Raw genomic sequence first — 15,974 nt, 5'->3', positions numbered from 1 at the left:
CAGATACCAAGTGCATAGTATGTGCACAGGCTTGGTTTCCGTTTGCCTTGGGTTTCTGTGACTGTATTCCCTGTTGATGCATGTTTCCCTGTCTTATTCCTATCCTCCCTAGCATCAACAATGGAGCTCCCACCAGTTGTTTTTGGTAATATATCCTCACTATTGCTAGTGGAGTCCTCTTGTTTGCTATTTCCTGTGGTATTTCTAGTTTGCAATATTGGTTTTATCTTATCGTATTCCTTCCTGCGTATAATTCCCGACTACCTGGACAAAATCTCCAGCTTCACCATTACTGTCTCCCAGGACAGCACCTCCAGCTTCACCATTACTGTCTCCCAGGACAGCACCTCCAGCTTCACCATTACTGTCTCCCAGGACAGCACTATCAGCCCCACATTTACTGACTACCAGGACATCACCTCCAGCCTTACAGTTTCTGACTACATGGCCAGTATCAAGGGCAGTACCATTCAGCCCAGACTTTTTATGTTCCCATCTGTTGTAGAAAGCTTCCAGGTTGTCTATGAAAGCAGCTTTGATGTTGTCCTCTTTTAATACCCTTGTGATTTTAGTCCACAGATTTTCCTCATTTGGGCATACCCAAAAACACTTCCCTGTTTTAATACTGCTTGTAGCTAGTTCTTGGATATCTGCACAAGGGGCGTGACACCAATTTCCACAAAAATGACAATTTATCCATGTGGAAGCCCGTTTGTTTGATTGACTGCAGACTATACAGAGCTTCATAATGATTTGAATAGTTGATTTACTGTAATTCTACTAGCAACCTCTTGAATACTCTATTAATAACCTCCTTAAATGAAGCTCTAGCTATTTGTATTTCTATTTCTAACTGTACTTGTATATTGGACAGCTTACCGTGTATGTTCCTGATTTATATTTGTTGTTTGTGTTTGATAAGGGCGCCTACAACCCCATCCGTTTACAGTCTGCTTGTCTGCTTTATTGTCCAACGAATCCGTTTGAAACCATTCAGTTTGGGTTTAGGCCAAAAAAGAAAGTATGAATGAATGGGGCTCTTCATAAACCTATGGAAAGCATTTGATACAGTGGACCACAATCTCATGCACCTACAACTAGAGCATTACAGGGTCAGAGGACATTCCCTTGATTACCTAAAATCTTATCTTAGCAATAGACACCAGTATGTCTACATAAATGGTGTTACCTCCACTACTCAGCCAATACATAAAGGAGGAGATCAAACAGACCTGAATAGCTATAGGCCAATATCTAACTTACCCCTTCTCTCTAAAATCTTTGAAAAATTAATTCATAGGCAGATCTATTCCTACCTCATCTCCCACAACATACTCAACCCCTGTCAGTTTGGGTTCAGGCCTAATAAAAACATGAATGATGCTATTTCGCACATGCTAGAACTAATATACACTGCACTCAAGAAAAAAGAAGTCCCATTGGGAATCTTCATTTATCTACATAAAGCTTTTGATACAGTTGACTATGATTTGTTGCACATAAAATTATCACATTATGGTATAATAGGGCACTCCCTCAACTACCTAAAGTCATACCTTAGCAACAGAAGCCAGTATGTGTACACAAATGGAGCTAACTCTTCCACACAACCAATTACAGTCGGTGTCCTACAGGGAAGTGTCCTTGGCCCACTTCTCATTCTCATTTACATAAACTACCTACCAAATGCATCTCGACTACTCAAACCCATACTATTTGAAGATGACACTATATACGTCTTCTCTCACCCAAGCCCAGACATACTAGCCAATACTGTAAATACTGAATTACAGAAAATATCTACCTGGATAATGATTAACAAGCTTACTCTCAATATTGACAAAACCTATTTCATTCAGTTTGGGAACAGAGCTACAAATGTTCCCCTTAACATAATGATAAATGGAACACCTATCACAAAACTCACAGAGGGAAAATTCTTAGGAATCCACCTTGATAATAGCCTCAAATTTCAGACACATGAACAACAAATTTCGAAGAAAGTCTCCAAGTCTGTAGGCATACTATTGAAGATACAGTATGTACTATGTTCCACAATCAGCTCTCCTTTCCCTGTATCATTCACTTATTTACCCCTATCTCACCTACGGAATCTGTGCATGGGGCTCAACAACAATAAATCGTCTCAGACCATTAATTACCCAGCAAAAGGCTGCAGTCAGAATAACAAATTCCCACTCCAGACAGCACACTCCACCAATATACAAAACTCTAAACTTACTCACCATACAAAACATCCATACTTATTATTGTGCCTACTACATACATGGAACACTAAACTCAGATATAAACCCTCCCCTCAAACTTCTCCTTACCAATCTTAACAGAACACACGACCGTAATACAAAACACAGATCACTCTTTGATGTTCCCCGTGTCCATCTCACACTATGTAAAAACTTAATGCACATAAAAGGCCCAAAAATTTGGAATTCATTACTAGTGATTACCAAAGAAACACTGTCTGTATATCAATTCAAGACTTCTTAAAAACCACCTACTCACCCAAAACTAAATACACAGTACTTAATTTAACTTTACCTACATAGTTAGCAAATTACTTTCTACTGCCTCAAAATATCATTACTCACTGTGTTACTCCCCTAGCCTTAAGACCCCATAAATAAATGCTCAAAGATCAATAAATTCTCATATCTAATCTAATGCAAATACTGAATAATTTATATTTCATAAATGTATAACCTAGTTGTATAATTAGAGAAACCTTATCAAACTATGTTTTTATAACATTACCTAATAGAATAATCCATTCTCTTGAAAGCACTATAACTCATCTAATGACCATATGAACTGTTACTGCACTACAGATCATTGATTTGATTTGATTAGATCTGATTCATAAATTGTACGACTACATATAGTAAATTGATCATTTTGTTATATTATTGACTGTAATGTTTCAAAATTGTAAAACTATAATGCTTCAAAATTGAAATGTTCAAATTTCAATGTTTAAAATACTCAACTGTACTTGATATTGTAAATTGTTTACCGTAACTGTTACCATTAAATCTATTATAGCTTAGATAATCTTAAGTTAATTTTAAGCCTGCCCATAATGCTCTGCATACAAGGGGCTTTTGACATGTACACCCAACTACTATAATACCTTGTACAACTATGTATCGTGTCCTAATAAACATTTGTATTTGTATTTGAGTGCCACAGGGTAGTGTCCTTGGCCCACTACTATTTCTTATTTACACCAATGACCTCCTCAACACATCCCAACTCCTTAAGCTGGTTCTATTCGCAAATGACACTACTAATGTCTTCTCTCACTCAAGCCCGACTATACTTAGAGACACTGTAAACGATGAGCTAGAAAAGATATCTATATGGATGACAACCAATAAACTTACTCTCAATGTAAACAAAACCTACTTCATGTTGTTTGGCAACAGAGCTTCAAGTATCCAACTTAACATATTGATTAATGGCTCCCCATTTCAAAACACACCAAGGGCAAATTTCTAGGTTTTCACCTTGACTGCAATCTTAAATTTCAGTCCCACATTCAACATATATCCAATAAAGTATCCAAAACGGTAAGCATCCTTTCTAAGATATGGTACTATGTACCCCAAATGACACTACTTACACTATACCACTCTCTAATCTATCTTTACCTCACTTATGGTATTTGTGCTTGAGAATCGACCACAGCCAATCACTCTAAACCTTTAATAACCCAACAAAAAGCTGCTATGTGGATGATCACCAACTTGTGCACCAGACAACACACTCCACCACTCTTCAAGAACTTGAACTTACTTAATATACAAAATACACACTCATATTATTGTGCCTACTATATATACAGAATATTAAACTCCAATATAAACTCTCCTCTCAAACATCTCCTTGATAGCTACAACAGAACACAGGCACAAAACACTCTTTGACATACCTCGTGTCTGTCTCACCCTATGCAAAAATGTAATGCACATAAAGGGCCCTAAGATCTGGAATTCACTGCGTGAATCAGTAAAAGGTACCCTGCCTACAAATCAATTTAGGGCTATACTTAAAAAGTCATCTCATTTCCCAAAATTAACTATACCAACATTATGCTAAATCATTTAATCAGTTTGAAACAACTCAAAAAATCCCATGAAAAGTATGACCACTTAATTAAAGAATTAATACATACTTAAAATTGTACTGCTGCATCACTGCAAATTGTACTAATTGTAATACTGTTATGTGTTACATCACTCTTGTAAATCTTATTAATTATAAAACTTTAGCTACCTCAATGTGCTAATAAGATAAATAATGAATAATTAAAATTTATCACTTCTAACCTTTCTAATTTTAAGTAGTCTGTAAGCATCAGGATCAGTCTGCCCAAAATGCTCTGGCATGTTAGTGACTTTCCTTGTACTGAACACTTTATAAAATGTAATCACACATTGTAACCTTCACAAAAAATTAAAATTGTTTTGTTTTGTTCATTTAGTAGTCTTATCCTTTCTTATACTGTATTGGTGCTGTCTAGACTCCTTGATCTGTTCTGACTACAGTGCCTTCTGGTAGCTCTCCACAATCTTTCATGAAGACCTCTTTGAATCTATTGCTAAGCACTCTGCAATATTTTTCTGCCAGCATTCCTTTCCCCTTCAGCCTTATCACTTGGTCCTTCATAGTCTATCTTTTTTTTTTCTTATGTACTTATGGAGTAACTAAGGTTCTGTTGTAACCTTTAACACTAACATTTTCAAATTGTACCAGCTTCCCTTTTTCTTCTTGCATATTAATTTCTAGCTCTCCTACTTGTTTCTTGGTTTTCTGCAGTTTGATTTGCTCTATATTTCTTTCAAGCCCTCTTACTCCTCTCCTTGGCCCCTCTACATTCCTGATTAAAAAACTGGCACTATTTTCCTATCCCTTGTCTTCATGCTTGGTATGAATCTTTCCTTTGCCCCTTGGCACTGAGTCTATTACATACCTCCATTCTTTCCTGTACAATTTTGCCCTCTAGTTCCATTTCCCATTTTACTTCATTCAGAAAATTGATCATGCTATCATTAGTTCCTCCCTTCTGTAGTCCCATTTTCTCTTAATTTCTTTCTCCATTCCCCTTTCCACCAGGTACTCAAAATTTAGTACCACATGATCACTGGCTCCTATTGGTTCTCCATAAGTGTGAAGGCCAGATTTAGTCTCATTTATTCCTCTCCCCCTACCACACTCTTGTTTCTTTTACATGCTGGCTCAGAAAATTCTTCATTACTGTTAGTATGACTGAGTTATTTGAGTTTATGTCTGTTATCTGTCTGTATGACTAGGAGTTAGCTATATGTATGAGTGTTACCTCTGTATGACTAAGTTACCTGGCCGCACAATCAAGTTGAACTTCTTAGAAAGGAGAATAACATCTTGGAGACGCTCCTGGTTGAGCATCTCAGCGTGGTGTAGTCGCTCACGTAGTTCTGCCATCCTCTGCACTAGTGCCTGCTCTCCACTTAGGTCTGCACAAACATGCATTTATATCATTTATGTACCAATATCGTCAATTGTTTATTTAATTCTTTAAATATATATGGTTTCTGGCATTAAATTTTTTATATCATTACCAATTTTCTTTTATTTCATCAATTGGCTACTATGAGACTAGTCACGAGGGAGCATTCACCAAATTCAACTTCAATAACAAAAACATAAAGTGGGACCAAGTAAACCAAGTCCTAACCGATATAAGCTGGGAAGATATACTAAGCAACACAGACCCAAACTTATGCCTAGAACAGATTAACTTGGTGGCACTCGATGTATGCACAAGGCTTATTCCTCTAAGAAAGAGGAGGAGTAGATGTAAAATAGAAAGGGACAGGCGCTCCCTTTACAGGCGATGGAAAAGAATAACAGAGCGGCTAAAAGAGGTCAATATATCTGAAATGCGTAGGGAGACACTGGTCAGTGAAATAGCAAGCATCGAACTCAAGCTAAAGGAATCTTATAGGAGTCAGGAATCGCGGGAAGAACTAAAAGCCATAAATGAAATCGAAAGAAACCCAAAGTATTTCTTCTCCTATGCCAAATCAAAGTCGAGAACAACATCCAGTATTGGGCCCCTACTTAAACAAGATGTGTCCTACACAGATGACAGCAAGGAAATGAGTGAGCTACTCAAGTCCCAATATGACTCAGTTTTTAGCAAGCCGCTAACCAGACTGAGAGTCGAAGATCAAAATGAATTTTTTATGAGAGCCACAAAATTTGGTTAACACAAGCCTATCCGATGTTATCCTGATGCCAAATGACTTCGAACAGGCGATAAATGACATGCCCATGCACTCTGCCCCAGGGCCAGACTCATGGAACTCTGTGTTCATCAAGAACTGCAAGAAGCCCCTATCACGAGCCTTTTCCATCCTATGGAGAGGGAGCATGGACACAGGGGTCATCCCACAGTTACTAAAAACAACAGACATAGCCCCACTCCACAAAGGGGGCAGTAAAGCAACAGCAAAGAACTACAGACCGATAGCACTAACATCCCATATCATAAAAATCTTTGAAAGGGTCCTAAGAAGCAAGATCACCACCCATCTAGAAACCCATCAGTTACACAACCCAGGGCAACATGGGTTTAGAACAGGTCGCTCCTGTCTGTCTCAACTATTGGATCACTACGACAAGGTCCTAAATGCACTAGAAGATAAAAAGAATGCAGATGTAATATATACAGACTTTGCAAAAGCCTTCGACAGGTGTGACCATAGCGTAATAGAGCACAAAATGCGTGCTAAAGGAATAACAGGAAACACAGAGAGTAGTCGTCAACAGAGTAAAGTCCGAGGCAGCTACGGTGAAAAGCTCTGTTCCACAAGGCACAGTACTCGCTCCCATCTTGTTCCTCATCCTCATATCCGACATAGACAAGGATGTCAGCCACAGCACCGTGTCTTCCTTTGCAGATGACACCCGAATCTGCATGACAGTGTCTTCCATTGCAGACACTGCAAGGCTCCAGGCGGACATCAACCAAATCTTTCAGTGGGCTGCAGAAAACAATATGAAGTTCAACGATGAGAAATTTCAATTACTCAGATATGGTAAACACGAGGAAATTAAATCTTCATCAGAGTACAAAACAAATTCTGGCCACAAAATAGAGCGAAACACCAACGTCAAAGACCTGGGAGTGATCATGTCGGAGGATCTCACCTTCAAGGACCATAACATTGTATTAATCGCATCTGCTAGAAAAATGACAGGATGGATAATGAGAACCTTCAAAACTAGGGATGCCAAGCCCATGATGACACTCTTCAGGTCACTTGTTCTATCTAGGCTGGAATATTGCTGCACACTAACAGCATCTTTCAAGGCAGGTGAAATTGCTGACCTAGAAAATGTACAGAGAACCTTCACGGCGCGCATAATGGAGATAAAACACCTCAATTACTGGGAGCGCTGGAGGTTCCTAAAACTGTATTCCCTGGAATGCAGGCGGGAGAGATACATGATTATATACACCTGGAAGATCCTAGAGGGACTAGTACCGAACTTGCACACAAAAATCACTCACTACGAAAGCAAAAGACTTGGCAGACGATGCAACATCCCCCCAATGAAAAGCAGGGGTGTCACTAGGACGTTAAGAGACCATACAATAAGTGTCAGGGGCCCGAGACTGTTCAACTGCCTCCCAGCATACATAAGGGGGATTACCAACAGACCCCTGTCTGCCACTCCACTCACCTGACCTAAATCTCAACTAAATCTCCAAGGAAATGACAGGTCTGTAGGACTTTTTTCTTCAGTGCCAAACGAGGGAAAGAATTGAGCCTTTAAACATGGCTGACCGGTATCCAAACAGCAGCTACTGCCAGACGTACAACTAGCGAAGTGAAATTCTCATCTTTACTGACGTTCATCTGTTGACAGTAGCATCATATCTGTACCACCATCATATCACCTGTACCAGTGCTAACGAGAGGGAAACACAGGAGACATCGTCAAATCAACAGTACAAAACTCCAAGGTATAGGACGGTTATCCCTCAGTGCCAGTCGTGGGAAAGAAGTGAATAGTTAAACAGTCAAGGTTAATGTTTTAGTAGCTGACCTATATTCAGCTGACTAGTATACAGGGAGAGAATCATAGCAGAAAAAGCCAAATATATCTATAAACTCAAGGAAAGTCAGGTTGTAGGTGGCGTTACTCCCCTCAGTGTTTTAAAAATGGCTGAGTCAGCAGAACAGGTCAGGAGACAACACGACACAACCCCCGATAAACGGAATTGAGGGGGATTTGGAAGGATAAAACCATTGATTAAACCTTTCTGGTCTACCAGAATGGAAAGGAGTTAGAAGTTAATTGGTGAAGCCAGACTGTGAAGTGAGGTGGGAAGGGGAGTGTGTAATAAGGGGTGAAGTTAAGGGAAAAGTGAGCAGTGAAGAGGGTTTTGAAGAGGAAATTTTACTAGTAATTCAGTGGTGATTGCTAAAGCAGATACTAAGTGTACTAGGGACTGGAAAAGAGAAATAAATATTATTGTATATGAGTAAAGGAGCAAAGAGTGAAAATGGCAGGCATTAGGGGGGTACAGGCTGCCATAATTATATTTATCTTTCTTCTTCAATTCCATGAAGAAAGAAATCAGTCATGGGGGCTGGAAAAGGTGAATGGAGTAACAGCGCCCTGGACAGTAAAAGCCCAACAGTTGCCATCCTACCAGAAAAGTAAACCTCACTATCGCCGCAAGGTATGGCAACACCGCATACCCAAACAAAAACAGTGGCACACAGCTCTTATTGTAGCGCTCTTAAGTGGTGATATCCAAATTAATCCAGGACCTCAAACTATTGTGCAGAGGCAAAACAGACAGATAAATGACGGCGATAATGACGGTCTAGTAGCTAAGGATGATAACCTTAACTCCATATGTAATGCATACATAGGTCAATGTGAGACAATACAGCCATTATTATCTCAAACACTAACAAACAGGTGCTTACACTGTACTAAAGTACGCATGAAAAACAGAAAAGGCACCTTATGTAAAATGTGTAAGGGGTGGGTGCATGATGGATGTATGTACAATTATAGCACGGTGCCAGAATTCATTTTGTGTGTAACAAATGCACTTTGGCACAGTTACCCTTTAGCAGTGATGACATTGATTTACCTAATTTTAATACAAATGACCCATTGCCATATATTGATGATTATGATTGTTTTATGAAAACAGGCCTTCACTTTATTCATGTCAATGCAAGATCACTTCTTCCTAAATTGGCAGAGATTAGGATTCTAGCTAACAAAATTAGGGCGGCAGTTATAACCATCTCTGAATCTTGGTTGGATGATACGGTGACTGACGACGAGGTCAAAATAGAAGGTTACAATATAAAACGCTTAGATAGGAACAGAAAGGGTGGTGGAGTATGTGCCTACATTAGAAATGACTTAGCTTACAACCCAAGACCTGATTTAAATAACAATAAACTGGAGATTCTATGGTTTGAAGTGCTGCTTCCCAAGACCAAACCCATCTTATTAGGAACTAGTTACCACCCTCCTACCCAGGACCAGTTCTTAGAAGACTTTTCCAGAGTCTTGTCCGGAGTTGAAAACAATTGCGAGACAATAATACTGGGCGACTTCAATATCTGTTTTCAGCAGCAAAATAACGGGCTATGCAAAAGGTATAAGCAAATTCTAGGATTAAATAGCTACACCCAACTAATTAATACACCAACCCGGATCACACAGTTCTCAGCCACCTTAATTGACCACATACTTTGTAACCGCGCTGAGAACATTAGTCAGTCAGGCGTCATTACCACAGGTCTTAGTGATCATTTCATCATTTACTGCACCAGGAAAATCACTAGGGATAGGATAGGCCTACACAGGACAATAAAAATGAGGTCAACTAGAAACTACAGTAAAGAAACACTGGTAAATAGGCTACACAATTGTGACTGGACAGAGATAACAAGTTGCACGGACGTAAACGATGCCTGGGAAAAATTCAAAACAATGTTCACTACCATCCTTGATAATATTGCACCAGTTAAAGAGGTTAGGATTAAACGAAGAACTGAACCCTGGATGACTACTGAGATATTAGATAATATGAAATTCAGAGACCAGCTGCTAAAACGATTTAAAGCAAACAGACAGGATATTGCAGCACTAAATGAATTCCAAAGGGTGAGGAACAGAGTACAGAGACTTATAAAAGGAGCAAAGGCAAAGCACTATTGCTCAAAAATTGAAGAGTATAAGCATAACCCCAGAAAGCTCTGGCAACAACTAAAACAGTTGGGGTATAGCCATAAGCCAGTAGATAGGTCTAACATAGTACTCACTATCGATAATGAGGTATGCCACGAAACATCTAAGGTGGCAAATTGCTTTAATTCCTACTACACATCTGTTGCATCAACACTAGTAAGTAAACTACCAGCTGCATCAAATACCTTTAACACAGACTCTGATAAGTTTCAAACATACTATACCAATAAAGGGGTAACCCCAAACAGTTGTCAACTAGTAAGTGTATCTCATGACTTCATTCAAAAAGAACTAAGCAGGTTAAACCCAACTAAGAGCACAGGCCCTGATAACATCCCGTCTAAGTTCCTAAAAGATGGTGCTTCTGAACTGTCAATCCCTATTGCTTACATAATAAATCTATCAATAACCACTAATACCGTACCAGAGGGGTTCAAGGAGGCCAGAGTTACTCCTATCTTCAAGAAAAATAATAGGTCTGATGTAAGCAACTATAGACCTGTTAGTATACTCAGTATAATATCTAAAATTCTGGAGAGGGCGGTGTATTCTCAAGTAGTTAAGTACCTTAATGACAACAGCATTCTCCATAGCTATCAATCAGGCTTTAGAAGATCCTACTCAACCAATACCTCCCTTATTAATCTGATGGATTACCTGAGAACTGAAATGTCAAAAGGGAACCTCATAGGTATGGTAACCTTAGACCTGCAAAAGGCCTTCGATACTGTCAACCACAATATATTATGTAAGAAACTTCAAGCTATCGGTATAGGTTCTGTAGACTGGTTTAAGTCCTACCTTAGCAACAGGAGACAAATAGTCAAAATCAACAAAACGGAATCAGAACCCCTGCCGATAACATGTGGAGTTCCCCAAGGTAGTATCCTGGGTCCCTTATTATTCTTATGTTATGTCAATGATATGCCTATCAGTGTCAAGTGCAAACTCCTACTGTATGCAGATGACAGTGCTCTGTTAGTGACAGGTAAAGACCCACAAGATATTGCTAATGTTTTAACACTGGAACTGGAGTCCTGCAGCAAATGGTTAGTAGACAACAAACTATCATTACACCTAGGTAAAACTGAAGCCATTCTCTTTGGAACGAAACATAAACTGAGAAGGGTAAATAATTTTAATGTTCAGTGTAATGGGGAGTCCGTCACTTTGGTTTCATCAGTAAAATATCTGGGAATCCCCTTTGACCCATGCATGTCAGGAGAATTGATAGGGAACAGTGTAGTAAAGAAAGCGAATGCCAGACTGAAGTTCCTGTATAGACAAGCACAGTGTCTACCTACTGAGGCTCGCAGGACCCTATGTCTAGCCCTTATACAATGCCATATGGATTACGCTTGCTCTTCATGGTACTCTGCCTTGACAAAAAAACTGAAAGATAGACTGCAAATCACCCAGAACAAAATCGTAAGATTCATCCTGGGGCTGGGACCAAGAGAACATGTAGGGCAGGATGAATTACAGCAGTTGGATATGCTGAATGTTGAAGACAGAGTAAAACAACTGAAGCTAAATCATGTTTATAAAATTGCTCACGAACAGTGTCCAGAATATCTTGCTGTCAATTTTGTCAAGGTTGGGAACCAAAGCAATCATAGTACTAGGGGGAGAGAGCACAACTTTGTAGTACCCACAGTCAGTGGCCAGGCGTCAGACACCTTTTATTGTACAGCAATAAAGGAATGGAACAGACTACCCGCACATGTCAAAGCCAGCCATAGCATGAACCAGTTCAAGAAGACTGCCAAAAAGTGTCTGATGAATGTAGCTACAGAAAGGGAGGGGAATGATTTTCTATTTTTTAGCTAAAATACGTGTAAATTTTACCTTATTCCTAGTAATGACCCTCGTATTGTAGATAGTCTTAATGACCCTAGTGTATTAGATAGTCTTTTTAGTATGATAATAAGATGTTATCTTCATTGTAGAATAATAAGAAAATATTATAACCTTTATATTATAATAATAAGGTAAAAGGACCCCAATGGAAATAAGTCACTCTGTCTGACTTTTTTGGGTTATCCTAGGTTCTCTACACATATGCTGCTATGTATGATAATTCTATGTAACTGTATTTGTGTATACCTGAATAAATTTACTTACTTACTTACTTAGCTGGCACTGGACAAGCACCTAAAGTCGGTTCCTGACCAGCCGGGCTGTGGCTCGTACGTTGGTTTGCGTGCAGCCAGCAGCAACAGCCTGGTTGATCAGGCTCTGATCCACCAGGAGGCCTGGTCACAGACCGAGCCGCGGGGGCGTTGACCCCTGGAACTCTCTCCAGGTAAACTCCAGGTATCATTACCAAATTGTGTGCACTGGGTGTTTCTGTGACAACATAGTTGTGTATAGTTATTGTAACAATTACTACATGTAAAAAAAAAAAAAGAAAAACTTTTGTTTCTTCTTTTTTTGTGTCATCCTGCTTCGGTGGGAGATGGCCACTGTGTTAAAAAAAAATTGTGACAAGATTTAGAGAGTTAGTTGTATGATAAGGTGTCCTGTAGCTTGATCACTTGCACACTCAGCTCACACACTAAGGTCCTGGGTTCGAATCTCCTCCAGCATGGCTGGAAAACATTAGGGAAGTGTTTCCATAAGACACCTGCTGTCCCTCTCCCTGTTCACCCATCAGTTCAAAATGGGTACCTGGGTGTTAATTGACTGGTGAGGGTTGCATCCTGGGACAAAACTGACCTAATTTGCCTGAAATGCTCTGCATAACAAGCAGCTTTCTGTAGTAGTATGTCACTGATGTCAGCTAGGCCTGACATCAGTGTATACCATGTATATGTACTTGTAGTAAATAAAGATATTATTATTATTATAGTTAATTACTGCGAGTGACACCACAGTTACAGAGTTATCTGTGTGTAGTTGCTGTTGTTACTATTTTCAATTCAACACACATGAGGCAGCAGCATATATGCCATACCCATAAACTCGTTTTTTTCAGTAAACAAAAGGTCATGCCTCAATTGAAACATGACTTTGATAATTACTGACCCTAATAACAATTAGCTATTTAAACATGACTTTGATAATTACTGAATCTAATAATAATTACACAAGAGCAACTACGTAAATTAATAATAATTAACAACAAAACTTTTTATTGCGATATAAAATAGCCGTGGAGACGTACAGGCAATTTAGAATACTGTGTGAGAGCTTATAAACTGACACACAGTTGAACGTGTTGATGAGACGAAAGGAAGTGAAAGATAAGATCTCAAGTGATGCTTGACATTTTATCTCAAGTTATATTCTGCTATTTAATATATTAGGCGCTGTATAGCCCTTGTGGCTTAGCGCTTCTTTTTGATTATAATAATATATTAGGCTGTTAAGAAACATCTGTACACAAAAAAAATGAAGCAAAATTTAATTGCATCAAAGGAACTGAGCAATCAGAGATGACCACCATTAGTCTTTTTATGACAGGTATTATGCTCATTAATTTTTTGTGAACTATTATTAGCTCTTGGCTAGGAACATGGCTACCTGTAGTAAACCATACATAATTCTGGGGTCAGTGCTCCAGCAGCCCAATCTCAGCCCAAGCCGCCTGGTTATGATCTGATTAATCAGGTTGTTGGTGCTGGCCACAACAGTCCAAAGTAGGCACCACAGCTCAACTGATTAGGAGCTTATTTGAGGAGATTATCAAGTTCCCTCCTGTAGGCACCTAGGGATGTTTGTAAGTCTGCTTAGAGTATATTCACTGCACTCTTGCTTTTTCTTGGTGGTATTTTTTTTTCTGCCAAACCTCTTTCACTTATAGCGAGTGATTTCAGTGCACAGGTTTGGGAAAGACCCCTCCAGAATTATACATTTTTTATATTATGATATATATTTCTTGTTTACTTTCCAGAGTACAGTTCAAGGCAATTCAAGTGTTCCCAATAATTTAGGTGCATTACAGAACTTATATTAGTAGTGAGGGTTCTCTTTTCATCCAAGGTCTGCAGTTTTGTCTGAATTAAAAGAGGCTGTTAGCATGCATCAATATTCCATTGTATACACCCTTCAAAAAAGGCTCTTAATCCAAGGAATTGGACCTACCCTCTCCTTCCTTGGATCAAACCTGAATGCCTCCCATTCCCTCAGGCACTACATAATCTCTATGGGATTAGTGCTTCTTCTTCACTGGAACAGAGAGGTTGCTGACAGTTGCAAAATAGTCAGAATTTTTCTTAAAAAAAAAAAAAAGAAAAAACTACAAAAGACATTGTCCAAATATCATCCTCAGATCCATTGATAATAAACATCAATATGAAAAAAGTTCAGATTGGGCTTAATATATAAGCATCAGACCAAACAATATATGTCAGTACTTGCCAATCTAATAAGGAAGTTTAAACAACTTTATTATGCAAACTTATTTAATGAAATAAAAGATGAAAAAGATCTGGAAAACCCTCTCCATGATCCTGGGTTCTCGATGTTATCTTCATTATAGAATAATAAGAAAATATTATAACCTTTATATTATAATAATAAGGTAAAAGGACCCCAACGGAAATAAGTCACTCTGTCTGACTTTTTTGGGTTATCCTAGGTTCTCTACACATATGCTGCTATGTATGATAATTCTATGTAACTGTATTGTGTATACCTGAATAAATTTACTTACTTACTTACTTAACTAAACCAGATGAACCTTATCCAGTCTGCAGATGCAGCCAACATACTAAATGATTTCTTCTCTACTACAGGATGAAAACTAGCTAGTAAAATCATAACTTCTAATACTCAGGCGAGTGACTACCTTACTGGAAATTTCCCAAATTCACTATATCTAGCACCAACTAACCCTACCCATGTAACACTTACAATAGTCTGATGGCTAAATGAAATAGGTGGCCCACAGATGGCTCCAACTTAATCCTATTCCCTATTTGTCTCGTCAATAAAAGGGCTTTCAAATGAGCTGAGGTAAGCAATAGCTCTTAGCTTGTAAATAAGGGTAGGAACTCTTAACTTAACCCTGTAAAACCATTGTGTAGAGAGAGGGAGTGAGAGAGAGGGAGTGAGAGGGAGGGAGTGAGAGAGGGAGTGAGAGAGAGGGAGAGAGAGAGTGAGAGGGAGAGAGAGTGAGAGGGAGTGAGAGTGAGAGGGAGTGAGAGAGAGGGAGTGAGAGAGAGGGAGTGAGAGAGAGGGAGTGAGAGAGAGGGAGTGAGAGAGAGGGAGTGAGAGAGAGGGAGTGAGAGAGAGGGAGTGAGAGAGAGTGAGAGAGAGGGAGTGAGAGAGAGGGAGTGAGAGAGGGAGTGAGAGAGAGGGAGTGAGAGGGAGTGAGAGAGAGGGAGTGAGAGAGAGGGAGTGAGAGAGAGGGAGTGAGAGAGAGGGAGTGAGAGAGAGGGAGTGAGAGAGAGGGAGTGAGAGAGAGGGAGTGAGAGAGAGGGAGTGAGAGAGAGTGAGTGAGAGAGAGGGAGTGAGAGAGAGGGAGTGAGAGAGAGGGAGTGAGAGGGAGTGAGAGAGAGGGAGTGAGAGAGAGGGAGTGAGAGAGAGGGAGTGAGAGAGAGGGAGTGAGAGAGAGGGAGTGAGAGGGAGTGAGAGAGAGGGAGTGAGAGAGAGGGAGTGAGAGAGAGAGAGGGAGTGAGAGGGAGTGAGAGAGAGGGAGTGAGAGAGAGGGAGTGAGAGAGAGGGAGTGAGAG

At 39.5% G+C, this 15,974-nt stretch overlaps 1 protein-coding gene across 7 annotated transcripts in view; it reads right to left on the bottom strand.

The window, feature by feature from the left end:
- The window catches only part of Mgat4a (alpha-1,3-mannosyl-glycoprotein 4-beta-N-acetylglucosaminyltransferase a), a 235,277-nt gene that overhangs the window by 136,678 nt on the left and 82,625 nt on the right, over nt 1-15,974 (bottom strand). For 6 of the 7 annotated variants that reach the window (XM_070089214.1, XM_070089210.1, XM_070089209.1 and 3 more), the window contains exon 3: nt 5,379-5,516. The exons of the other annotated variant lie outside the window; for it this stretch is intronic. In XM_070089214.1, coding sequence (XP_069945315.1) covers nt 5,379-5,516 — 138 coding nt within the window. The remainder of the gene's footprint in view (nt 1-5,378; nt 5,517-15,974) is intronic. 7 annotated transcript variants of the gene reach the window in all.

This window comes from Cherax quadricarinatus, chromosome 27 (genome assembly GCF_038502225.1).
Source record: "Cherax quadricarinatus isolate ZL_2023a chromosome 27, ASM3850222v1, whole genome shotgun sequence".
Lineage (NCBI taxonomy): Eukaryota > Metazoa > Arthropoda > Malacostraca > Decapoda > Parastacidae > Cherax > Cherax quadricarinatus.
Note: the sequence above shows the minus strand (reverse complement) of the source record. Positions and strands in the feature narration are given on the sequence as shown.